The sequence below is a fragment of the Haplochromis burtoni genome, unplaced genomic scaffold (assembly GCF_018398535.1).
Source record: "Haplochromis burtoni strain Fernald_Lab_line unplaced genomic scaffold, NCSU_Asbu1 Contig_12, whole genome shotgun sequence".
Classification (NCBI taxonomy): domain Eukaryota; kingdom Metazoa; phylum Chordata; class Actinopteri; order Cichliformes; family Cichlidae; genus Haplochromis; species Haplochromis burtoni.
In genome coordinates, this window is record NW_024582373.1 from 3,147,646 (window position 1) to 3,174,831 (window position 27,186).

Consider the following 27,186-nt stretch of genomic DNA (forward strand, 5'->3'; position numbering starts at 1 on the left):
AAAAAAAAAAAAAAAAAAAGGTAAATAAATAAATGTTTGTGCATATTTGCTATACCATGATATACACATACATGATGCATATAACCACATATAGATCAAACAACCACACAAACATTGTGTGTTGCAAGTTGTAAGTCTAAACTAAAGAGACCATTGTTCAGTTCTCTCTGGCTTGCACCAAACACTTCACTGCTGGAAGATAGAGTATGTCCTAAACTGGACAATGTGTTGGCTCAGAGCTGATACTTGGGATATAATCCTGAGAAATGTGTGGGACACCGGCTGATGTCTTCAAGCATCCATCAACCTTCACACACACACACGCGCGCACACATACGTGGACATGCACGCAAACCACAAAAGAAAAAGAAAACAAAAAATCTGTACAGTAATGTTACAAACTGCAGGCCATTCATCCCTGCTATGATGGATCCTTAAATATTAAGTATAGTAGCAATGCAAATGAGCTAAATACATAAATACACAACATTTTAATCCTTCTGAGTGCCACTCTTCATCTGATGCTGCTGGGATGTTGTGTATTATCTCAGTCAATCACTCAGGTCCTCTCCCCAATGTAGGCTGATGTCTGCACAGACTGGAGCTGTTCCAAACTGTTTCCAATGAAACACAAAAAAAGATTAAATGTAAAAAGTTAGTTAAAATGAAGACAATACAGTCAGGGACAGTAATGACTTGGCAACAGTGTAAAATAATTCTTTACCAGGTTTTAGGCATAATAACAGGGAGAGACCAGCAGGTCAGTGAGGACGAGCAGCTGGTCATCTGTGAACTGCTGCTTATGCTGCTGCCAGTTGTCGTGGTGTGTCCGTCGGAAGTTTGACAGGGTTTTCTTTACAGTCATCTAAAAGGAGACGCCACAGAAGTGATGGTTAGCTTTTGGATATGCCATAATAAATGGCGATTAATCGCTGACCACACATACTTCAATGGGTTGTGTGTCATTGAGGTGAGCACTCAGGTCCATCAGCAGCTGGGGCATCCAGGTGGGGACGTCATATGGGCTAGAAAGAATGCAAGCGCTCAACCCGAGAACACCAGCATGGCGGCGCACCAGGTCTGCAAACACACAAGAGTAGCGATTCCATTTAAATTCAAATGACACTGAAAAAACCCCACACAATCTTTGGTTGGTAGGTAACTCTTAGCAAGTTCCTTACCAGCCGATGGGATGGTGTCCACTATAGAGCCAAGATCTCTCTTCCTCTTCTTAGGCAAGCGAGTCTTGCAGAGAGCCTCAAAATGTGCCTGCATTGGGGCATCCATGGACAGGAAATTGCACTGAAGGAAGCCACTGAGTGTAGTGGCGGCCATTTCTCTTACCTAGAAAACAAAGGCCGAAAATGAGATGGACATAACACCAATTACAAGACACAAAACAATCCAACTGAGGTAACAGATTAAAAAGCTGACGTTTGCTCATAGGTAATGGGTTAGGATTGCATCTGGTAACTGGCCACCGACTGATGCATTTAAAAGGCTTAAGACTCATCATCCAATTATGATAATGCCTGGACCCCTGTGTGTTAATCATTACTGGTGCTCCCAGAGGCATGTGACTCCATCAAAGAATGAACGCTTTTTAAGAATTTCATATTCAAACAACACTGGTTCAAATTCATATTTCCACCCAAAACAATGTTGGCACAGCATAAGTACATTTATGTACTGACACATGAGCTCTGGCACCTCGATGACTACTGTACGGTACCAGGCATGCCATAGCTGCAGTATCGGGGTCAGAAGCAGGGTGGCCCATTAGGAAATACACCGGCTACCTGGACTTAAACAGCCAGCTGGGGACTCAGTGCTTTTCTATAATGGGAGCCAAATGCTTCGTAGCATGTTGTTTCAGCTCTATTCTCAATGGAATTCTCAGTCTTAGACCGGTGTTTTTCAGTGGACAGGCATCTTTAAATACAACAAGACAAACATATTGCATCACTAAGGCCGATAAATTAGGCTCAGGGGACTTTAAGTGGCCAAACAAAAATTCCATCCCCCACTTCTTCTTTGTCTCTACTCCATCCTTCTCCCTTTCACTCTCGTTCAATCCGAAACGTTATCTCCATAGCAACAGATTACTGCAGCCTGTGGTTTCCATGGCAACAGCTAGAGGACTGGAAGGGGGAAGAGAGTAGAGAGCCACGAGGAGCGCGCTGAATCACTACAGTGAAGCTGAAAGACAGTGCGAGTGCCTGCTAGCATAAACAAGCACATAGTGGCCAGTTGCTTGGCGAGTGTTACATAATCCGAGAGTCACATGTTTCTTTATCTTCAAGCTAGGTTCCAGCTCCTGCTCATGCCACTCCAGGTACATGTTTCTGCATTCATCTTTACATTTCAAGTTACCTCAAGCTGCTCGTCCTCCAGCAGCTTTATCACCAGCGCCCGCACATCATTCACTGCCTTCTGGTCACTCATGAATGTGAACAGGTTGTAAAAAACCATTATCTGGAGGTATGTGAGCACCGTGTAGCGAGCGTGCCAGGAGCTGCTGCCAGCAATCTGTAACACACAGCAACAGAGCCAGCCTCACATCAGCAACATACTTCAGGTGTACACAATAAGCATGTTTGTCTTTGCAATCCTTTTATTGGAACAATGATGAATACAGTATAGCAGGCATGGACAGATAAAGCATTACATAATGTCAAAGAAATTTAAGTATAATCAGATGCCTTTGATTCTTTTGTCTTTCCCACTGAACCTTTCTTTTATGATCAGTGATAATCAGTGAAAACCCCAGTGTTATGTGATGCAGGTAAAAAGCTGAGTGACAGCCACATCGGCCAGGTGACCTACCTCCTGTAGGACACTGAGGACCATGGGGATTTGCTCTGTGTAGAGGAGTCCCTGAGACATCAGAGACAGGCAGGTCTTTGCATCCCTCTTTAATTCATCATAACTGTCATCATTTTCAACCGGCGCAATCTGAAACACGACAGCAACGGGTTAAATGTTATAGTGTATACAACACAACAAAAAGAAAACTTGAAGGTGGTAGTGACGAAGGTAGCTAAGCTAAGACTGAATGTGAGTATTTCACCTTGAAGAGCAGGGGAAGCAGCTGCAGTTGTTCTGAGACAGCAGTGGAGAAGGAGCGACCAGCACTCGCAATCAGCCACTTTAGCACTGCAGAAATTCACAGGACGAATCGTTTCATAAATGCCACAGTCGAGTGTGTCTCGCAAAGAAACTGATTTGGTTAGTGACAACAGATCAACCACCCACCTGTTTTGAGTAACTTGATTGCTTGAGTCCTCTCATCCTGCACTCCCACCTCATTCTCCTCAATCACGTGGTTCTGGATTTCCTCATCGCCCTCATTTAAAGGTTTCAGCCGCAACAGAATTCTCTCCGTGAAGTCCGAGATGCGTGGGGAGGTGGTGGGCTGAGTGTATGGCAAGTTGACATCAATCATGAAGATATACGTGAGCACGCTGGAAGGATAGAAAAGTAGAGAGGGAGGATGAAAGAAAAACGATATACAAACGAATTTATAATAACTTGATGACACATTTAAGCTTAATCTGGGTGCGAAAAGCGTCTCACCTGCCAATGCGCTCGCGTACATTCTTGTAAACCTGTGTGAGCTTGGGCTCCAGGTATTGCAGCAACCTGTGGAGTAGCTCAGGTACCCTCCACTCCTGCTGAGCTAGACCACCCTGGAGCACGTATAGACGACTGAAAAGAAAATCCATTACAAGTGTCAGATTGTTAAGTCCCACCGACAACGGCATCAGCATCTCCTCAAAGATGTAACTTTTTACTCACCAGGCATCGACAAAAGAGCCTCCCTCTCCATTGACTGGGGACTCCATTAGCATCTCAAACAACCAGTGAAGCTTGCGTGGATCTCTGCTCTCCTGTCAGCGTGAGAAACAACAATCACTTGGATGGTACGATGACTGACGGAGGTGGAAGGATAGAAAATAATGAACACAAGGCTTACACAGGCTGTAGCGATGCATGTACCCCAGTCTGCATACGTTTCTACTGTGATGTTTGACAGGGCAGTGCGGAGCAATGGGCACAGCAGCTCCCAAAGGCTCTCGACCTGTTGAAGAAATGGAATGACCAAGGACAATGTTAACACAGTATAACTAACCTAAACAACCACAATAAGAGTGGTGGTGGTGCGATCACTTAAATGGCCTCCACACGTAGTTTAATGCCAATAACAAAAAAATCTCCACATGTGGATTTCCCCAAAGTTATAGCTTGATAAATACAGAAAGTCTGTAGACCTGAATGATGAGGATCATCTTGTTTTGGAGCTGTACCTTTGAGAAGCTCCAGTGCTTGCTGCCTCTGATCAGTCCAGAGATGATCTCCGCAACACAACGCTGCTTGCTCTCGTGGGAGTCTGCCACTAGACGTTCCATATGTGGCCGAAACAGAGGCAAAAAGTCATCGGAAAAATTACGGAACAATCCCTAGGCGAAAAAGAGAAGGCAAATTAGTTGCATTTATTCACTTCAGCTGTTTTTTCCCCTTGGTTTTGAATCTACTACCTCACCTTAAACAAGCAGAATCTGCGTGGGCTGAACTTGTCTTTGCCCTTACGGTCTTCAAGTGAGAGAAACTCAATGAACTGGTTAATGAACACTGGGTCTGAGAAATGGTCAAAGATGATCTGCTCCCACTGTCAAGAAGAGCGGAAAATAAAAGTTTTGCACTTGCAGTTACCATGATTTCACACCACTGTGTGTGTTATATTTTTCCCAGGCTTGTTTGTATGCACCTCTGTCATTTCCTCTCTGGCCAGGTTTTGCGTGGGCTGCTCCTCCTGTGGCGCATACATCATCAGGTTTCTGGAGAACAATTACAAAGTTAGAAAAGAAGAAGTGTGGAAGAGAATCTCTTGCCAAAGCAGCAGATAGCAAAAGAAATGAATGAATGAAAGCTAAAGAGTCACATAAGGAAAACACAAAGAAATGCAGGCATTATAAAATCATAACCTTGGCCAGCAGTAGTATCCCCAATGGGTTTTCTCCACAAACACACACTGATCCCAGTCCACCTGTGTGCGTGGAAGGGTACTGCTGTTATACTGAAGCCACTGGTTGTCTGTGCGATCCCCTGCTACAGTGCCACTAAGCTGTTTCAAGCCACCTATCAAAGATAAAATCCAGATTTTGAGATGACCTTTAGAAACAGTAAGAACACACAAAAACAGTAGTGGGGGATAAACAAAAACATATGCTTACAGAGCTCCAAGGGGCTCACAGGGACTTTCTTATGCGCCCTCTTTATTTGTTTCATGATGCCAGCCACAGCTGATATCGCCACCTAAAGGACAAAATGTGACACTTCAAGCAAACTCCTTATAGCAATGCTGTACTACATCCATATGCTGCTGGGAAAAGAAAAGAAATCACAGCTATGTTCCTACGCGTGTATGCCGCACCTTACGGACATAGAGAGATTCATGGTTGAGGCTTTTCACAAAGAACAAAACAGCAGCTGGAGGGAGTTGGTGGTCATCTCTCAGTAGCAAAGAAAGGAAGCCTATTGCAATGTGTTCAAACTTCCAAGGTCTGGAATGAGAAACAAAACTACAGTGAGAGGCTGTCATAAGTAAACACTGGCACAAATATATGGTATGTGCATTAAAAAAAACCCACGAGTTCCCGTTGCTGAGAGAATCCAGAAGATCGCCAATGAGCTGCTTGTATCTCCTACAAAAATGTAGAATGTAATTATTTACATGCATTTTGTTGTCAAACCTATGATGCTTACAGTAAGGGTGAATGCAGATTAAAACAGCATTTTAATAGAAAGGTTACACCAGTGTTCAGAAGTTTATGTTGCTGCTCAAGTGTTCAACTGCAAGGATGTTGGTATGGTCATCTTCATCTTTTTGTTGATGTAAAACTTACCCGACAGACTCTGAGTTCTTGAGCTCCTGTCTCTTTAGACCTTGTGCTACTTCTTCCTCAGAGGGAACATCTTCTTTAGGTAAAGGATTCCCAGTAGTCATAATCTGTTTAGCCACATCACAGCACTCACCGGGGATCTAACAGTATGGAAAAGGATAAAACACAATTTATATATAATTATAATTATAAAAATATTTTGTCCGAACGTGTAAAGGACACGTTTACGGATTACTCCCCATAAGGAGGGAGTAATCCGTAAACTCAGACTAACAGCAGAAAAAAGCTCTTGTCTTTGGTATGCATAATGACTGTGTTGGAGTCAGCCTCATAATGACGACAAACAGTAAGTAATTAATTATTATCACAATTGTTTTACCAGACAAGCTTTTAAATTTAAGTGAGACCTTTGTAAGGTCAGTGTAGTTCAAAACTCCTCCAATGCATGGACAAATTCAACATGTGCGTTTATTTCAGAGTTTTGCCTTCTGTTCTGATCTTGGATGAGTGACGAAACGATTCTCCCGCAAAACGCTACGTCCAGATGAACAGAATCAACTTTTGGAGACCTTCTGATCTAGTTCAATTAGACCTCATCATGAAACTTTCAGTGTCTTTTACTGTTTGTTAAATTAAAACTTCTAATTCCTTCGACTACCAAACCATGTTAAAGTTATTGTGTCATTAAAAAGGGCTTAAAGTGCAGCTTCTGATGGGGTTGAACCAGTAACTGTTGAGGAATTACATGGGATTGAACAATTCAGTTAAAAGTTTTATGAAAAGTTCTGAGGCTATGACTGGCATCTGCATTGGAAAATTGTTGCTGTGAACCCAAAACGTATAGCCAAATTCAAGTGCACCATGCTACATTAAATACAAAACAAATCCACCAGATACATAAGTGGGAACCAGTACACTTGGAGGCGTAAAAAGACTCAGATGACCACAGATCATCATTGTTTTTGATGTCTGCCGGATTATTCCCATGATAAAGAAAATTCTTGTCAGGATATACAGTCCAAGAATCCAGACTTCATTAGAGCAAATTGAAAGGTTCTTTCTTCTCACATGGAGCAATCAGTCTCAAGAACACAAAGGGCAGATTAGATAGATTAGAAACAGCTTAAAAAGGCTAGACCAGCTCTGGAACAGCATTCTTTGAAAAGAGAAACCTAAGCTCAACCGGAACTATAATAACAAGACTGTATTGAGAAGACTTGGAATAGCTCATCATGGGAAGGGCACGATATGTATAACTTCCAATTAATAATTATGTGAAAAAAGACAGAAACAGACCGAGATATATACATTGTGCTTAGATTCAGCCAAATGGAGCAAAGTTGATTGGACAGTGCCTTACAGTGCAAATAGATCCAAAGCATGCTGCAAAAGCAACTTAGGACTTTTAAAGGTAAGGACGTGGCATGTTCTGTAACATTCGAGTCAGTCACCTGATCTCAGCGCAACTGAAGTGCATTTCACATGCTGCACTGAAAATGAAGTGAAAGGCCTGGCAAAGCATAAAAAGGAAGAAGAGCCTCTTTTTTTAGTGGGGCCCTTGTGTCACATATCAGGAAGTCACTGCCCACGAAGATTCTTGACAAAATGTAAAAATGTCATCAGTATGTTAATTTGCCCAATTAAGTTTGAGCTCTGAAAATATGAAAGTGTGTTTAAAATGGATGGAATTCCTCAATGGTTTGGTCAGTTTTCCAACTAAAAGCTAAGAGTCAGCACTTTAAGCCTATGTTAATCATATAACTCTAACCTTTTGCATTTTTTCAAACATATAAATATAACATTTTTGTAAAAGATCTGATCTGTGTTCAAGATGGGAACTTTTGAGCTATTGTGCTTTTACCACTATATGAAGGCAAATACCTCATTTCATGATTCACTTTTGAAAGCATTCTTAACACTCAACTCACAGAGAAGTCAATGCCGATGGTCTCATACTGCCGATGGATTTTGTCTGCAAGATCGTCAAAGAGCCGCACAATTGAGGGCTTCTCCAGAGACATGGCTGAGCTGAGGCCAGACCGTACGATGGCAGGCCACGTCAGAGCAATACACTCCCAATCATGCAGATTGGCCAGGCACACGCCGCTGTGATTCCCCAGAAGACAGTACAAGGCACCCTGGAGAAATACAGATACAGTATTAAAATAAATCTACAAATATAAATAACTGCTCAAGAATTTTTGGTGCAAAGCTGACTGCCATACTTTGAATTGCTGCTGAGTAACAGCACTGTTGTCTGGGTTGAGAAACTCGAGGACATGGGGGATGAGGTCTCTGCAGCAGAAATTGTAGGTTCCCAGTGCAGTGAACAACACATTCTGAGCTTTGCTGCGTACCTGGAAGGCAACAAGTCTCAATTATTAATCATTTACAAAACACTACTCAAATCTTAGTAAGCTAGTAAATCACACTGGCAATGTATTAACAAAATGTAAACTATGCTTTTCCTGAAGGGTGCTGTGCAGAACTCACTTGACTGTAGGTGCTTGTGGAAAGCCTCAACAGATCTCTCATCAGTTCCTGGTGAATGCTCCTGTACTGACATCCTTCCACCGTCAGCTTTCGCAGCTGATAAGGACAAAATCAAAGTCAGAAATGCAAAAACGCCAAAGCTAACCTACAATGCCGTTACTCTATGAATGACTTACTTCATGCTGAAGCATGACCCTGTCTATTAAAAGAGCTCTGATGTGTTGCTTTCTGCCATGAAGCTGTAAATGCAAAGGGTGAGGTCACTACAGTCACTAGTGCATCTTCTGTAACTTTTGAAAATGTGCTTTTTTTTTTATGACTTCTTCCAGGATAACAGCAGTACAAATATACAAGAGCAGTCTTACTCTGTTCTCCATTGATTTCTTCACAAGGTTGAAACTCTTCCAGCGGGAGTCAAACTCGTGCTTGTGAGAACCTTTGAAGTGTAAAAGGTCGCTGATAATCTAAAACGTCACAGACAAAAATACTGATTTGTGTTCGGCGAGACAGGAACCATGATAGTCGATGCCCACACATTATCCCACACCTAACAACTCAGACATGCTGCACTGTGGCTTTCCAAACAGATATAATGCAAGTATTTTCTATTTTGGCTGTTACTTTACTGGCTGCCCACCTTGATGATGGAGAAAAGAGACTTGGTGTCATCCTCTGAGTGCTCCAGGATATATTCTGCAGGAAGACAAAACAGAAGTCAGATGGTGGAACAGTGAAGTTATGGATGTAGCTGTAGAATAAAGAGGGATCACAAGCCTACGAGGGGGTATAAGTGGGTGAAAACGTACGTAGCAGCTGTTTCATCACACTACAGATAGCATCTCTGTAGTTCTCTCTGGACTTATCTGTGGGTGGAGATAATAATACAGTGTAAGTTTATATTTCAACAAACCCTTTAATTTATATCTAATGTGAGAAGAAAAAAACTTCTTCCGATAGGTCTTAAGAAGAGATTAACACACCATACTCCATTCCTGTATAGAGGGTGGTCTCATCTAGATTCACCATGCTATGAACCCTGGGAGAAAAAACAAAACAAAAAACAGAACTGTTTAACATTTAAAATTAAGCAGATAAAGTGAGGATTTCTCTGATCCCTGTATCCCCTGTATTTTATTGACTATCACTGATGTGTTTATCTGGTTTTCTTGATCATATCAAAGCAATTACAGCTCAGGGATAGGCTCTCCTTTCAGTGGAGGCATCAGACCCCCGGCTCCTAGGAGACAGTGCTGAACAATGGTGAGGCTCTGTAGGACATCATCTCTGAAAGTACAAATTAACAAACACAAATCTATCACAAACAGAATCCACCAAAATAAACAAAAAAAAAAATGCAGTTTACAGCTAGTGACCTCTGGCAGCAGAGCAGTTCCTTACCTGCTCATGTCCTGTTCGCCTTCTGCAAATCTCTTAAGGCGCTGAAGTTCAGGCTGAAGAATAAGGTCCAGTAAATAAAACGCTAACGAGATCTCCTCAACACTGGGTACATGCCACTGGATTTCCAAATTCCACAAGTCCCCAGGTCGACCCCAGTCCTGCACGACATTAACATCAAACAAGTTATTATTTAATCTAACAAAAACCCACCCTATGGCCCTGCGGTGCTTTATCAAGAAAATTCTGCTGCAGATACAAATATTGATGACATTTAAGTTACGTAAGGTTCACATGCATCAGCAGGGGAATGATGAACATGAAAAAGTCAAAATATCGAATTTAATATTTGCTCTATATGTGATGATGGTCATTTGAGATTGGCACACCTGTAAAGGAGGACATAAGGTACATAGAGACATATATACATACACTACCATCATTATATTAAGAAAGATAAATCACAGGAATTTCATATTTTCTATTCTGGTTTGGGCCACGTGTAGCTACAACAACTTAAGGTGCTATTTGCAAAAGCAACTTTGGTCTAAAGACAAAAAAAATTAATTTTTCAAGAAATAAAAAAACTTTAATGATTGAAGATTTTATGCATTTTACATACATTAAATCTTCTTTTATTTCTTGGATGTTCACTACTAATAGTTTAAAAAAAACATCTAATCATTCTTTAGAAGACTGACTGACCCAAAAACTGATATCCCTAATTGTGTGTTTAGTGGATAAACAGAAAAGCTGACATCAGTATGTGATTTCTTTATTACTGGTTAAAACAGATGCACACAGCACATTTCACTTGACAACTGCTCTTAACTTGGTAACCACATAAGAGTCATTTTATTTCTTCCACGGTCCAAGACACTAATCCAGCCAAACGATCTACTACCCCTGCCTCTACCGAGGAAGAGACTTAATAGGATCAAAGGACTAAACAAAGTAGTAGACAATTAATCAAACCAGGTCATTGCTTCACTAAGACTTATCTGGTTAAAGGACAAATGTCTCTAATTGCTAGTGCCTGATTTTGACCTTGACTCACCAGTTGAGTATAGTAGTAGTCTTTGAAGCCAGCTTCTGACAGTAAATGCACTTGACAAAAAGACTAATGTGTATTATATATAAAGCATATTTGGTATTTGTACCTTAATAGGTAGGTAGTCACCAGTTGGTTGATGGAAACCTCCTGGCACACTGCAGTACTCTGTGGGGTAGATGAGGGCTGTTGAGCGAAGAATGTGGTGCAGCAGGTTGCAAGCCAGAGTGTAGCCCTGTTTACACTTGAGGTGGAGTGTCAACTGCAAAATCTGAACCAGCTCAGAGCGATAGGGCAGGATCTTATCACCATCCACACGAGACACCTACAGGTGCAAACAGCAAGAAGGTAAAATAAATGTTAAGGCAAAGAATTATTTAAGTAAGGAGTTGGCAAACAGATAAGTTAACTGGAATTATAAAGAAGTCAATTCACCTCAGAGAGCAGCTGGAGATTCCACAGAAATTCCTTGTCAAGCTCCTCTTCATTCAACACTTCCTCATCTGTTCCAAAAAAAAGGGGGTGCATCAGGTAAATAATATCAATTCAGGGAGGGAAAACCAGATTCAGGTATTTGGAAATATCAACTACATATGGCTATTCCTGTGTGAGCATTACTTACTGACAGCAATTTGATTTATTGCATTGCAGCAGTGTGGTACAAACACCTTGAGTGACTCTGCAGGGTGACACTGAAAACAGAAGCAGAATGAAAATGAAACAAATAAATTAAGGAGCTCCACGAAGAGTTTGAGTGAATGATATTTACCTTAGCTGCAGCTCTACACATGTCAGCAACCATTCTGCCGGCTACACGAGTCTCAAAGATGTTCGTGGTTGCAAAGTTGAACACCTTTTCTAGAGCCACCTATTAAAACAAAGTGACAAATGTGTTCATATGTATAAATACTGTAAAGACACGTAACATATTTTCATTAACAATAAAAGATACCAAAACAGTCAATTAGAAGCAGAGATGCACCAATAGTGAATTTCTGGGGCAGATATCAATGTTCTAAACAACAATGCCTCCATTAGCTGAATGATGATTTTTTTTTCTTCCCCTCACCTTTGAGGAAAATGAAAGTAACGAAACTTAAAGCCATAATTAAACAGTCTTTGAAGATTCAGCCCTGAGCAAAGCTTCAAAGATTTGCTATTGCCCACCAACATCAGTCACTGTCATTGTTTAATAGCAAGAATCAGTTAATAAGCCAGATATCAGCCACCTCTCAGATGATGTCCAGGGTGTAGTTAACTATAACATATGACAGCTGGCCCTCAGCTTACCTTCTAAGGAGCAAAAAAAGAAGCCCCTGGATAAAAATGTGTCGGTTTAAAGCAAGACAAACTTGCATTGCTATATTTTGTTATATACTTAGATATTTCCAAATAACATGCCAGGTACATTTAAGTGGGCCAAACTGACAAAGAAGGCTGTTTAATTAATTCATTCAGATCCTCGTCACTATGTCATCCTTCCCATCCAGATGTTGTTGTACGTGGTAAGCTTGTAAATGCTTCACAATAAAAGCTCAATTAAAAACTAAGAAAAACAAAACAAACAAAGGATGCCTCTGAACTCAAATCAGAGAAGGTATTTAATTTGAAATAATTATAGGATGGGCTGAGTATAATGCATCAACTTTAATAGGAGATATAGGGACATCTTTCTTCCAGAAATTTGATCAATTATAGTTTTAAATCAAATATAAATATGCTTTTAAAACAAATACTTGTTGCCTTCTTGCAGTTGAGGTAAACGCAAACCTCAATTCACTATAAATGATTGAATCCTTATTCACCAAACAATGCCCCAAAATCCATTATCCAACTTGACAATGACCCAAAACGTGCTCTCAGACATCTCAGATTCACGTCATTATTTAGAAAGCATTTTGTTCAATATTAGACTTTTCTATAGTCCTGTTTATGTACAAGTAAGAGCATGAAAAGACGAGACTGAGTCTTAACCTTGAAGATGTCCAGGGAGCACTGTGTGAGGATGGTGCTAAAGGTTGAAGACAGTCCGAGCTCTACCAGGCTCTCCAGATGAGTCATTTTCTCAGTTTCTGTTTCCTCTCGGGTCTGTTCCAGAGTGCTGCTGTCTATCAGGGCAAAGCATCTATGCAGGGGAAAATGAGAAAAAAGAAAAAAAATGTTTAAATAGATACTGAATATAGAAAATACTCCTGGTGTATATAGATAAATCAGTTATAAAGAGTAAGTATATCTAGTTATTTGTTAAGAAAAGAGGAAAATAATTTATCTAATTTGTTACCACACTCATTTTAACTTCCTCTGCCATGATATGAAACTAAATTTTGACTACAAGAATACCGAATGGGAACTATGACCCAACAATGGAGAATTGTACTGCTGCTGAACAGTTTCTCTCCTTTAATGTAGACAGTTTTGTATTAATGTTGCACATACCGGTCCATGAACTGAAGCACAAAGTCTTCAAATTCAGCTGAGGCTGAGCACAACTCTCTCTCCACCTTAAAGGTGCCAAAAAAAAAAAAAAAAGGAACAGAAGTCATACGTAAGGATGATGTAACACTTGATTTAAATGCAGAAAGATGGAGAAAAAAAACAAAACAGAAATTCACCTCTGTCAAGTCCGTTCGTTCATGCAGGGCAGACGAACAGTCCACCAAAGGCACAAGAGTCACAAACGTAGCAATAAACTGGAATGTGATCTGTAGGAACACGAATGAAGTTTGTGTCAGTTTTAGGAAGTTCAGCAATAACAGATGAACATCAGTGGTGCCCACCATGCACTTGCTGAAGTCATTTGGGTCGACGCCAGGCAGAGCCCTCATGAGCAGGGGTAGCATGTGAGTGGGCCCCTCAGGAAAGCGCTGCCCACCTGACACTAGGCTCCGTGCCACACCAATCATGCAGCTCAGAGTAGCAGTCAGCTGGTGGGGCTCTGTTAGAGTCTCTAAAGCAGGGTATGTTCTGTGGCAAAGCGAGGGAACAATCAGTCTTTTGTTTTCATCACAAAATGTAGTCTATTTTTTTTTAATAGATTACTCTGAAGCACAATCAGGGCCAAATTTTCGTTTTGGATTCTCTACTTCAGTACAAACTTACTTCTCTAGCACAGGGGGGATGACCAACTCGGGCCTCATTAACGCTAAGTTCTGCAGGGCCTGGGCTGCATCGAGACTGCCCGTCTTGCTAAACATGGCCAGCAGAACTGGCTGCATCATACTCTCCACAAAGTCTGTGATATCCTCCTCTGTCAGCTTGTGACTGTCTGGTATTGGTGTAAGCCATGTGGGCTTTTTGTAGCGCTCTCGGTGAAGCCGCCGAACCACGCTGGCTGGGAGACGTTGGAGCAGTTTCATGAGCTTCATCTGCGCATGCAAATAGAGGGGGAGAAAGATAGATGCATGACAAAGAGATGACACTGGGGGGGCTTCCATGTACTCTGGACAAATTGAAAGGTAGAAGGTGCTGTTAGAAGATGACATCATGAACATACCAGCTGAGGATTTATTGATCATGATAGCTTTTTGGCTCACAGCAATGCTGCCATTATGATTTTTCCATCTTATATGTTATATACAATATAATACTAAAACACTTTTATATGTTTGTACATGAGCTCAGGTCCATAAAAATCAGAAGAGTATAAGTGAAATTTCACAAAAACAACAACAACAAAGTACAGTCATGTGATTGTCAAACTTTTCAACTCTCGGTTTCCCATCCCACCAGATCGTCAGCTGAGTCACGCTGCTACTCTTTTTTCAGTTGATTGCAAAACAGTGTTTACGTGTAATAAAACAACATCTCACATCTATGAAATCAGCACCCTTAAATACACATACTCATGCCCTAAACAAAACAAAGGTTTGTGTACCAGGACATGTTGCTACCTGCCGTGATTAAAGACAGGATCCTCAAAACAGAAAGGCATGTGACCCGGGTGCCAGTGACCTTTAATAGTATCACAGCTATCTCATTCACGTGTCCTGCTGTTATTTCTGAACTAGAGTCTGACATAATCCATAAAAAGATTCAGGGGGCTTCCTGGAAAAAGATATGCAACTATTCCCCCTGTCCCTGTTAATTTGACGCTGGAATTATAGTTGGACCAAGCTGGATGAGTGATGTAATCACACTCACTGAAGGAAATCAAAACAACATGACTCAAGATTTCTTTTGATTTAGTATGATAGTCTCATGTTATACAACAGCTTTAACTCACTTATTAAGACAAGAAGTTAAAGAATGTCTTAATTTGTTTTTAACCATCAACAGTTCAACACACTTTCAGACTGTCTGTATTGAAAACGTGGATTTTTTCTTATCCTGCATTACCATCAATGGTAAAATAATACAAAAAGTATGGAGTTTGCAGACTCTGAATTGAACTAGTAATTTAAGTTAGTGTGTGGCAGAATGTAAACACAAAAGTTCTGCAAGCTTAGGTTGTTTACTGGGACAGATTTTTGTATTTAGTGGTCCATGTGTGCCACCAGGTAGTTTGTAGTAACAAGGTTTCAGTTATAAAAACATTGGGTCGTGTATTTGCATGTACCAATCTGAGCCGAGCAAAATGTTGTGGGGTTATTTTTTGTTGCTATTTATACTAAACTAAGCTGAACTAAGTTCTAACGAAGGAGAGTTTCTCAATTTGAGAGCACAACTCTTAATATTTCATTACTAAAAGGTTTTTAACTGTAGCAGTAGTTTATTTATATATATTATATATAAAATATATTATATATTTTTATATTCTCCATTTACAAGCTAGTTTGAGCCGTTGATATAATGAGCTAGTCTACATTTATGGTTTGTTTAGTTCCAGTCATCCAAAAGTACGAAGAAATGACTCACCAACCACCGGCCATGATTTGACGGGTGAAAGAAGGATGTAATACTGTTGAAAAGGCCACTGAGCTGAGCTTGAGCTTGCTTGCTGGGTCCTCCCTGAAATTGGTACAGTGAATATCACTGAGAATATCACATATGCCTAATTGCAAACTGTACAGTAAATGCAGTAAATTATATGGTATATTGTAACATAATATGATTTATGGTCTACAAGCTAACCAGGAGGGCTGACACCCAAAGCACCACATGGCTGATGTCGTAGGCATTGGTGACGTATCGTGGTACAATCATCTGACTGGTCCCAACAGGAAGATTCAAGCTCCTCAAAATTCTTGTGAAAATCTGCAATGTGACAAACAAAATTAGCAGGGATATTGTTTGTGTGTTTACCTGGATATTGACAAGTTCTTTGAATGTTTATCTGTGACAGATACTGGTATCACTTGGGGGAAATACGCAAACATGATGCAAGAAGGAAAGCAAGCTCAACAAAGAAACCTGATAGTTTGTTTGCTTGATAACCAGCAATAGACATGACATACAAACCCAGAGAACATAGGAGCATGTGCCAAAATCCTCAAAAACAAGCAAGTGCTAAGTTGTGTAATGTGCAGTGGGAAGGAGCAACAAACCTTAGGAATATAAGGGTCCCAGTCAATGTAGCCAATGTTGTCATTGGCCAAGCGGGCAAAGAGATTAACCAGATGCTGCAAAGACGTATGACGACATGTTAAATAAGAAAGGTTAAAAAATAAAAATAAAAATGTTGGACATATGAAAAAAAAAAAATTATACATTCATGCACTTACAACTTCCCAGCTCGGAAGATTTTGCACAGATACCCATAAGCTGACCAACTCGTCGAACCACAACCTGTCAGAAAAGCAAAATCAGGAAATAAATCTTTCAAGTTCATAACACACGTGTGACATTTAACCGACCAATCAAAGTATGCTTCAGGCAGAGGGAGAGGAGCACTGGTTAAACATGATGTGAATCCCTTACTATAAGCAGAAAACAATGTAGGGTAGTGTTTTATCTTCTAACTCTATAATCTTGAATTATTTATAACTGTCCTACAAAGAGCTTTGTAATTTGGTGAGCATTAATAATTTAAAACTCATTTCCATGTTTGGGTCAGTCAATCTACTGCACAGCAGTTCAAATTAAATTTGATTACAGGTTTAAAAATATACATTTATGTCAATTCACAAATGTTGGAAACAGCAAAAGTAACATAACTCCCCATGGCAAAGACAGAATGAATTAACCATTTCTCAATCCACTGGTTCGAAAATATTATTGTAGCAGTTAGAAGCACCCATGAGTTTGCACTTAGTAACTGCTCCTCTTTGAAGATGTCAGAGTTTAAGCACACAGCAAGTTTGAGATCTACCCCACCGTTTCAAATATTTTTAAGTCAAGAGGCTGTGAGGGCCAAAAGCTTTAATATGTGGCTCTGACAAGAGTTCCTGGTGGGTTTTTAGGCCTTCTTTAGATCATTGTCCCTGTTGTATCAGACAGTTTTTCAGCTCTTGACCAACTGACATCTGAATTCAGAGGGAGCTAACTTAAGTGGACTCCGTTTTTCCTTTTATGAAACCCAGCACCACAAATCTGTGTACTCCTAGTGCTGGAGTACTCCTAGTGCTCCCAAGCCCGGATAAATGATGAGGGTTGCACCAGGAAGGGCGTCTGGTGTAAAATCTTTGCCAAATTAAACATGTGGATCATCATCCTTTTATCTGTGGCTGTCACACAAACCTCAGGAGATCACTCCCACCACTAGTTACAATATTACAGTCACTTTCTGCTGATCTAGTTGCAGTCCTACTTTGTCTCTCTGATTAGCAAATGAGCAATTTAATCCTCAGTTTTCCAGGTCTTCTTTTGACTTACATAGTTTATGTTAACCAACATTTCTTCATTTAAAGGAGTCCACTGTTTTAATTAAGACAAAACAAGGCTTTACAAGTAAAAGGGCACTAAAGAATACTGCCGAACCAAACAGCGTTTAATGCTGTGTATAAGGGGCAATAATGCAGTAAAAGCTACTCAGTACCCATGAAACAGAAGGTTGACATCTTGATGGTGTTATAGCTGGTGTATGCAAAAACAAAGTTTTACTTCTTTGCTAAAGCTAAAGCTTTAGTAAAGCTCATTAGTGTTATTATCTTGCTTCAGGCTGCCCAAACTTATGCTGTGCATGAATGATAAATTTTCCTAATATAAATTAAAACATTAATAGTATGTTCAAGGATATTTTATTGCCCTGGTAGAAGTGCCGCACGCTTTAGACGAACAGATGGCATCTCCTCAGCACTCTTAAACATTGTTAATTAAAAGTCAGGATAATAGTCAGTAATGGTTACTGCTGGTGAAAAATCTTTACACTTCTTTAATTAAACTGGATTCTGATTTCACTGAAACATTTTAAAGGTTTGCCTAACCGAAACTACTCTTTTACATGTTTTTCTTAATTTGCATCTATAATGTGCGCTTTTATCGTATTAATTTTTGTTTTTGTACACATCTGCTTAAAAAAAAGTTCTAAATCTCAATGAGATTTATCATTTATTATAATAATAATAAAAATAATGTGCAAGGACAGGACATGGCTAATATAGTAATGAACTGAAAAAAAAAATCCTTTTTAAACAAGCATTAAAAATACAGAGTATTGAAAAAGAGTCGATATGTCTCACTGCAGTTGGTTAGGATAGAAAAAAAAACTGTGCCTCTGTTCTCTTTTATAGCACTTGTTTCTATGTCTCACTATGGGATACGCCCCTTGCATATCACAGTCACTTATTCCATTATGCCTGCCAGTTCTGAGTGGCAGTCATGACATCTGTATCGGGACCCTCTACTTTTGCAGAAGGCTGACTCTGTCTTTCCATTCATCTCTTCTTTATTCAGAAGAAAAGCTTTTTTCCTCCCCTCACATACAAAGGCTGATTCTTCATAAAGTCAAGCAGCTAAAGTTGAAAGAAGAGTGCAGATCTTTCCTTATCAACACAAGGACTGCCAGCGTAACTGGTGACGTTTTTTTAATAAATTGAATTACGTAACACAATCTGCCACTGGAACACATGACTGTGTAGGCCTGTGTAGACATACTGTTAAATATCATAGCTCATTTTTGATTACTCTCTCTTTGATGTCGCATCAAACTTTGAATAGCAGTGTACATGTAAGAGAATAAAAGAGGTTTCATACTTGAAGCCCCTGTGATGCAGATCTGGAGGCAGAGTTGTTGGTAGAAAGAGCTCAAAGTAGCTGATTGCTCGTTGCATGGTGACATCAAAGGGACAAAGGAGTGGTCTCCACTCATCCAGCATCTCCTGAGTAGCCGCCTCTGAAAAGTACCTGCGCAAAGGTAGAGAGAGAAACAAAATCAGAGTTTTGCTTTTTTTTTTTTTTTTATTTTATTATTATTATATACACATGGTGACAATACCACCAACATTCACATGATTGCTCATAAAAATACACTACCATCCACTTTATTGGAGAGATGTTTAATATGTAATCCAAAAACACAACAAGTTCAACTAGAACCAACAAACTTTTACATTTTCAATTTTCGGCCGGTCACAGTTGTACCTAATAAAATGGCCAGTCACTGTACATGAACAGATGAAACATCTCAACCTTCAAAGGAGCTTAAAGTGTGGTTCAAAGATGGACAACCTGAACGTGTACATCAGGTTTGGAGACTGACAACTTCTAAAGAGTACTTAAAACCAGCAATGAAACAAAGCCTGGGTCAGAATTACTTAAGACTAGACTAAGTAGGAACATGTTGTTGGTCTCAAAGGTACGGTTTTATCTTGGTTTAAATCCTATCTCTCAGAGAGGTCGTTCTCTGTTGCTATGGGGCAACACTCCTCGGCTTCTAACCCTATTTATTGTGGTGTGCCTCAAGGGTCCGTGCTCGGTCCTGCTCTTTTCTCTTTGTACATGTTGCCCTTGGGATTAATTTTTAGTAAATACAACATCTCCTTTCACTGTTATGCCGATGATATCCAGATTTATTTACCTTTGAAATCCGATGTGACTGCTTCTTTGCAACCTCTGTTCAACTGTTTGCATGAAGTTAAAATTTGGTTATCACATAATTTTCTTACATTGATTTCGGTCTTATTCTCGTTCATAGTCTTTGGTAGTCACACTCCGCTAGACCAGTTAGCTGATGCCCTAGGCCCTCTCGCTAGCCATCTTTCGTCCACTGTAAGAAACCTCGGAGTGTTCCTGGATGGCTCTTTTAAACTCGAGAAACAGGTGTCCACTGTGGTAAAAAACAGCTTTTACCAGTTGCGTCAGATTTCCAAAGCAAAGCCGTTCCTTCCTTTAAAGGACCTTGAAAAGCTTATCCACGCATTTATTACATCCAGATTGGACTACTGTAACTCCCTCTACTCGGGCCTCCAACACTCCTCTCTTTGCCGGCTCCAGTTAATTCAAAATGCAGCTGCGCGTCTTTTAACAGGTACGAGAATTCATGAACACATAACTCCAATTTTAGCCAAATTACATTGGCTCCCTGTTAAATATCGTATAGATTTTAAAATTCTTTTGTTCACTTTTAATATTTTGAATAATTTAGCGCCCAGTTATCTTTCTGATTTACTCCATTCATACAATCCCAACAGAGCACTTAGATCGTCCAACCACAGGCTCCTAGCACAACCTAGGACTCGAATGAAGTCGAGAGGCGACCGGGCCTTTGCATCCGTGGCACCCAGACTCTGGAATAACCTCCCCGTTCATATTCGCACTGCCGAGTCTATCCAGTCTTTTAAATTACGTCTTAAAACTTATTTTTTTACTTTGGCTTTTGATTCTGTCTAGTTGGCTGTTTTAGCTTGTTGCGTTGTTACCTATTGTTTGTTGTCCTCTTTTATTGTTTGTTTTAACTGTCTCATGTTTTTATTGACTGTGAAGCACTATGGTCAACACTGTTGTTTTAATATGTGCTATATAAATACATTTTGATTGATTGATTGATTGATAATAATAACCTTCAACACTGCTGATTCTACTTAAGCGAATTCAGATGCATCTATTATGAAATTATCAACATTATAAATAACAGTTTGCCTGATGCTGAATATAATTTATTACGTTGTAATGTAAGAAAAGAATTCTAATCTGTAGTAAAGTTCAGACATTTGCCTCTCATTCATTTTTGCTAATACAAATCCAGACAGGACAGGAGCAGATTGATGATAAACACACAAACACAGATACACAGGCTACTCTTGGGAACAGCGGAGAAGAGAATTAAACATTCATAGGTGTGGTCAAGTCACACGATTTGATACTGACAATGCACATTACAGCAACTTTAAGGAGTCATTTTTGCATGTAAGGGTGACCATTTATCACAAGTTCTGCCTGAAATGGTCAAAGTATTCTCTGAATTATCGATCAGAAAATCAAATTTAAGAGTACAGGGGCCGAACTGGTAATTTGGGAAATCCAGGCAAACTCTTTGTTTTGTTTTCTGGGGGTTTTCTGTAGCAATACTGCCATTTGTAGAAGCACACAAAGTACTTTTCTTCATTAACAGAAAATATCACGTTGTAAAAATACTGCCAGGGAAAAAAAATCCTGCATTCAATATTTTTTTTCTTTACATGAGAGCAATATGCTTACATGTGAAAAATAAATCAATATAAATTTTATTTCCTCATTATTCTAACTATTCAGAATACCATTAGAGTATCGAATAAGACTTTATATGGCTTCAGAACAAAAGCATTCAACTGTGAACCATTATCTTCATTTGAGTATCTATTCGTTGACATCATCTGCCATGTTTGTGCTCACATTACAGACAAGTGACTCAAGTACACACAAGCAGCAGCTACTGAAATTCCAGTGTTAGAGCACAATGTCCCACAGATGGGAGATTACAAGTCATACACCTGGCACATTTTTAGCTATTAGGATAAATCCTACGGTTCCACAGGGGTCAAAGACCCGAGAGGATTTTCATGGTCTGTTTTGCGTTTATTTAAACTCTGCAGGTTATTTCAGGTCACCTAGCCATCTCTGTGATTTTGTATTCACTGGTGATCCTGGGGGAAAATAAATTAATAAAACAAACCCAAGTGTCCTTCCCTCTCCTTCAGTGCTGATCCACAGCGTCTCAGCAGCAAACCACAAATCATTCTCGCTTCTCACACTAAGAGGAAACTCTCACACAAGACAGAATTAGATAAGATAATAGGATTATCTGCCTAAGTGCAAACTTAAGGACGAATCCTAGTGCTCACCTAAGATACCTGCAAGTGTACTATTTTGGTGAACCTGAAGCTTTGCAATAATAAAATGACACAACATAGAGCTTCTTTGCCCAACTTTTAAACAAAGGGTTAAGAAACGCAATATGCATATAAACAAGAGATTCTCTGACTGTCACACAGTTATTAAACCAAACATCTGCAGTACTATTAAACTCCTGAATCCAAAGACAAGGTAAAATGAGGACATTCATGAATTGATATATTAAGGTGTACTTACGGTCTGCAGCTTTTCACAAGTGTTTTCAACACGCTTTCCACAGAGCTGTAATGAAAAAAGGAGTGAAAAGTTTTTTATTAGGCTGTCAGTAAAGGACTGATGTTGGTTACAGTTAATCAGCTTTCACATCAGTGCAATCTCAGTTTAATTGCATGCACACAGAAACTTCTTGACACATCTGACTAACGTGCTGTGAAAAAGGAAAGTTTACAGGTCGGTGTATAGTGACAATACAAGCAGAGTAAATGTTACCTGTACTGTCTGAGCTTACTAACTGGGTTCAAGCCAAAATAAAGATGTACATGTTAATCTGTTTCTAACTGACACCACCATAACTCTTACATAACAGAGTTACAAATATGATACATTAGCGTCGTTTACGAATTTTCCACTAGTTTAAAAAAATAATAATTGAAAAACTCCTGACTTGATTACCTTCACATAAAGACTGAATGACAGGGAGTGATATAACCAGAGTTCTTAGGCTCCTTTCTACAATCCCATCTATTTACTGACATGCAAAGTCAAACCATGCCTGGTTGAAAAATACCACTCAACAGCTTGTTATCAGTCTTTGCATCACTCGAGTCTTTAGATAGCTGTAGCTGACAGATTTAATTCTTAATCGATAGCCGCATTTATGGGTGATGCTGTGCAAGCCAAACTGCAACCTACTGATCTACTGTTTACACTGTAAGCCCACAACACACCAGCTAAAAACCCCAAAATATGCAAATCCAACAGCAGAAAAATGTGAGTGAGCGCACTCTGTGGTAAGGACCACGCTATATAACCAACAAATACTAGAAAAAATGTTTATAGTTTTAAAAACAAAATTATAAGAACTTGGGCTCCTAAACGTCTAGACTCTTGAAAATGCTGCTCAGTAAACCAAGGACTTCAAAGCAGGTTAGAGTGGGGATGTGTAACAAGAAAAACAACAAAAAGCTAGACAGCTTATGAGTTAATGAAACTAAAGTCAAGCATAAAACATAATGAATGCTTCACAATGTGTCATAAATACTGTAAACTGTACTACATCTTAATATGGTCATCAAAGTCTGATGCCATCATAACATAACATGAAAGATTAGAAGCATTTAAGAAAACATGTTAAATAAAAGAATCATCTATTAATATGAGCTAATGGTTGCTATCGGGAAGAGTAGAATGATACAAAAATTTGTTAGCTGCAGTGCGACAGTCTCCAATATGGGTGAAATGTTAACATTGATTAACTCCTGATTTTTTTTTTTTCTTCCTTCTCTCACAAGCTGCATATGGGGTGTCCAGTTTTTACTTTCACATGCAACATGGTGTCTCAAAGGATGAATTCAAAGTAAAAACAAAAAAACAAAACAAAAAACACAAAGAGAAATGTTTATCCTTACCACCTCTGAACCAATTTTATCATTACGTGTTTAGAGGATGAACGAGGCCGTAGATAACTGAATGTAAAAGGAGACAAAGGCATAAAAAAAAACATTCAGCACACAAGATAGTGCCTATTACTTGTGCAGCAACTTATACAACATATTATCTTTTGTGTGCATTAATATGGGCTGGACAAGGATTAGCTGACCAACCAAAGCAGCTTGCTTACATTGGCTCAATATGAAAGCATTTTGCTAGCAAAGTAGCAATGTTCCCATAGCACCCTAAAAGAGCACCTCGCACTGCTTGCTAAGAACTTCACAAGGAACGTCTTGCACAGGACAGACCAACATTGTAAAATCTCTAAAGTCATGCTAAACTGTAAAAATCATAGCGGCTATAGTTCCTGGTAAAAACAAACATTACGTGGTATAAAATATGACAAGCTTGTCACCTGAGGTATAACAAACCGAGTCTGTTTGAAAATAACCAGGCTATAATTTGAATTAAACAGCAACTATCACAAGGGATCCCTTTTAATTTGAATTGAGAAAAATAAATAAATGGATGTCAACACCAGGGAAACAGTCTACTGAAGTTATGAAATGAAAAAAGTAAAAATTTGACTTCGAACGGCCAGTTCGTGATGTCGTGGAGCAAGCTTTTTTCTTTTTAAGACATCCTGCCTGATAACATTTGACAATGTCACTGGCAGGCAGAGTGAAGAGTTGGCCAACTTAGAGAAAGATGAGAAATGAGTCATTTTAAAACAATAAATATGATAATGCACATTTCAGGACATTCTTTTTCTGAGACAGCGTTGCTGCGCACACAAAAACTGCAACAAAAAGTTGGCTAACAAATAGCAGGAGAGTTGGAGGGAATCAGACTTCCTCCAATCTCCACACAGCTGGTCAAGTGCTGTGTTAAAGAGGTTGTGAATAGGAAATAGTTGCTTTTTTTACAAAGAAGGATTAATAAAGATGATTGCATCACATATTTTAAAACAACGTAGAGGTGAAGGAGCTGTTCAGTGCAATTTGACTATCATATGTGCAGTTCAGACTAACTGTGAAATAAATGTTGCCTAAAGCACATTTTCTGCTGCTTTTAAAAAAAACCATCCCACCTAATTTGTGAAATCTGACTCAACAGCTAAACCAAAAAGTATACCTCATTTCTAAGTTTAAGCACAGTTTTCATTTGTTTTTATTTATTTATTTTTTAATAACAACATTTGCAGGCTTCACTTAAAACCACAGGCATACTTGGGAAACCAGTTGAGGCCGAGATGCTCCGTCTTTGAGAAAAGAATCCTGTCGTATAGCTCATACAGCGGTCTCCATGGCAACTCAAGGTCCTCCCTTGACAGGAGTTCTCGTTTCCTGTTAAGATGAAGATGACATATGTATAGAAATTGAGAAACACGCAAAAGCTACCTGATCATGCAGTCTTCACCAGACAAATCATCACTGGTGAGCATACGGCATGTTTAAATGTAACTTCACTCTTGGAGAAACCAAAAACACATCTGTACAAGTTGTTGAGTAAACCAGACAGGAACCAATCTTACTTGAGGAGGTTAATAAGAAGCCGAGCAAGGCCCTGCATCATGCTGATCTCCAGTTTGGGTATCATCACTAGCTCGTAGAGCAACTTGATAAACAGCACATGGTCTTCTTTGCTGAATTTGCGCCCATACAGTCTCATGTACCTTAAGGAGAAGAGAATGTGGGAAAATGACTCCAGTTTCAGGACAGATAATAAGAGGTCAAAAGTGTTTACATGCATAAGACACAGGAATGTAATGAACTTGGTAATCAATATAATCAATATAATTTAAGAAAAGTCATATTTAAAATAAATACTACACTTGAATAAAGCTTGTAGACAATTTAAAATGAAAATGTTTTTTTAATCAATCTTTAAGTGCAAAAATACTGGTAAACCGAATCTGGGTCAGCATAACAGTCAACTTTCCGTTTGCCTGATCCGGCAGTGAGTCACTCCTGAAAAGTGCAATGAGCCAGCTTTTGGGACTGAAACGGATTAAAGCAGGCCTGCAACCACGTACAACAACATCAAACAGCATAATGTAATCAACTATCCATACCGACAATATTTTTTTGCTGGTGAAATCTGGGGGTTAAATGTTAAATGTCATGTTTATGCACTGTACTGAGTTAAGTAAGACCATATATGTCCTCACCTGAAGAGCTTGGCACAAACATTCAACAGAAAGCCACGTGGACCACTGAAACATGATCTGAAACTATTATAATGCATATCAAAAGGTGGTTATGCACAAGGGCCGCCTTTGAGGCAGCTTGACAGGAAACCATAAAATTTAAATTTTGCGATATCTGGTGAGCCGTCATCTGACTCGCTGCTTCAAAATAAAAATGTCAGCTGCAGAACAGCAATTAAATGACCCACTACTGTGCCGCTCTGTCTGGGTCAGGTTGTGTATTTGACACTGGCCTGATTATGAAACCCGTAGCGTCCCTAATCAGATGCCCGACAGACTGTAGCTACCGGGCATTCAAAGCTGTGTAGCGTTTTATAAGTAATTAAGCACAGCAGGCCGTGAGGAAACGACCGTGTTTCGTAAAACACGCAAAACAAATCAAAGTTTTCGGTTTGACTGATCAGTGTGCGCACAGTTCCTACAAAACACTTCGGCGTATTATTTAATAAACACACCGCATTTTACACTTTACGAGTTACAGTGGTAAAATATATGTTGTTTGCGTTACTTCTCAATAGGCTCAATGTTGCAAACATTACCAAGTGAGCAACAACTGTTACATTAGGACATTAGAGATTAGTGTTACTTACGTAGAAAGTTTCCTCGTCCAAAACAGGACACCGGGCCATATCTCTCGAAGCTGAACAGCTCGGCCCAAGTTTCCTTTTATCTTACTCAAAATATCATTGGATTCAGCGTCTAGCCTGTCCGCGTACGGCAGAAGTTTGTTGTATACGATGTCTTTTTGAGGAATAAAATCCAATGTGTCAGGCTGTGTCTTTTTCATTCTACGGGTTAAAACTAGCTAGCTTCACTAGCACTACTTTAACTTCGTTTCGATTTTCACTTCACGCTGTAATGCTACCCGGCTAATACAACGGCTAGTTAGCTACACTCTCCAATGAATAAGGTTATTATGGCCCGCACAGTGACTAAGTTATAACATTCACAAGTTGATGACACGGTAGCTAGCCATCTAGCTTAAGTTAAATTAGCTTCCTTTAGCCGAAAACATCATCAGCGTCATCTTATAAAGATATTAAGGCGGACGAATTGTACAACTTTGTTCAAAAATGCCTTGGCACTGGAAATTCTCTCTTTCGGCTAACGCACTCCTAAAGACCTGACAGCCAGCTAACGGTCTAGCTAAAGTTAGCGGCGTACTACAAAAGCACTGTCATATCCCATTGACTGTCAACGTCGACTGATTCATCCAACTACAGCAAAGGAGACTGCGGACGACACCCAGCTACCCGCTGCACAACACATGCGTCATATCCGCTACCTCAAAGGGAGAACTACGATTCCCAGCAACCCCCATTTCCGTTAGTTATTTTTAT

The 27,186-nt window shown here is 39.6% G+C and overlaps 1 protein-coding gene across 2 annotated transcripts; it reads right to left on the reverse strand.

Moving 5' to 3' along the window:
* Positions 1 to 27,103, reverse strand: psme4a (proteasome activator subunit 4a). Of its 2 annotated transcripts, XM_005915458.3 has the most exons (48): positions 26,437 to 27,103; positions 25,172 to 25,312; positions 24,867 to 24,983; positions 23,616 to 23,672; positions 22,225 to 22,269; positions 18,913 to 19,062; positions 16,503 to 16,566; positions 16,326 to 16,400; positions 15,913 to 16,035; positions 15,697 to 15,789; positions 13,942 to 14,207; positions 13,620 to 13,806; positions 13,455 to 13,544; positions 13,279 to 13,343; positions 12,817 to 12,967; positions 11,612 to 11,710; positions 11,465 to 11,534; positions 11,278 to 11,345; positions 10,952 to 11,167; positions 9,795 to 9,952; positions 9,585 to 9,680; positions 9,377 to 9,432; positions 9,203 to 9,259; positions 9,034 to 9,089; positions 8,762 to 8,860; positions 8,573 to 8,635; positions 8,397 to 8,492; positions 8,129 to 8,260; positions 7,832 to 8,041; positions 5,907 to 6,043; positions 5,652 to 5,705; positions 5,435 to 5,564; positions 5,235 to 5,316; positions 4,986 to 5,139; positions 4,769 to 4,838; positions 4,544 to 4,669; positions 4,308 to 4,460; positions 3,977 to 4,081; positions 3,799 to 3,890; positions 3,577 to 3,708; positions 3,256 to 3,464; positions 3,071 to 3,156; positions 2,827 to 2,955; positions 2,374 to 2,529; positions 1,182 to 1,344; positions 947 to 1,080; positions 725 to 865; positions 1 to 614 (listed from the first exon to the last, which is right to left on the reverse strand). In XM_005915458.3, the coding sequence occupies exons 1-47, from the start codon at positions 26,631 to 26,633 to the stop codon at positions 731 to 733; spliced, it is 5,544 nt and encodes a 1,847-aa protein (XP_005915520.1). In that variant the 5' UTR covers positions 26,634 to 27,103; the 3' UTR covers positions 1 to 614; positions 725 to 730. The 2 variants fall into 2 exon arrangements, with proteins under 2 accessions (XP_005915520.1, XP_005915521.1); XM_005915459.3 differs by lacking the exon at positions 23,616 to 23,672 and having other exon boundaries at positions 26,437 to 27,102.
* Between the last annotated feature and the right edge of the window lie 83 nt (positions 27,104 to 27,186).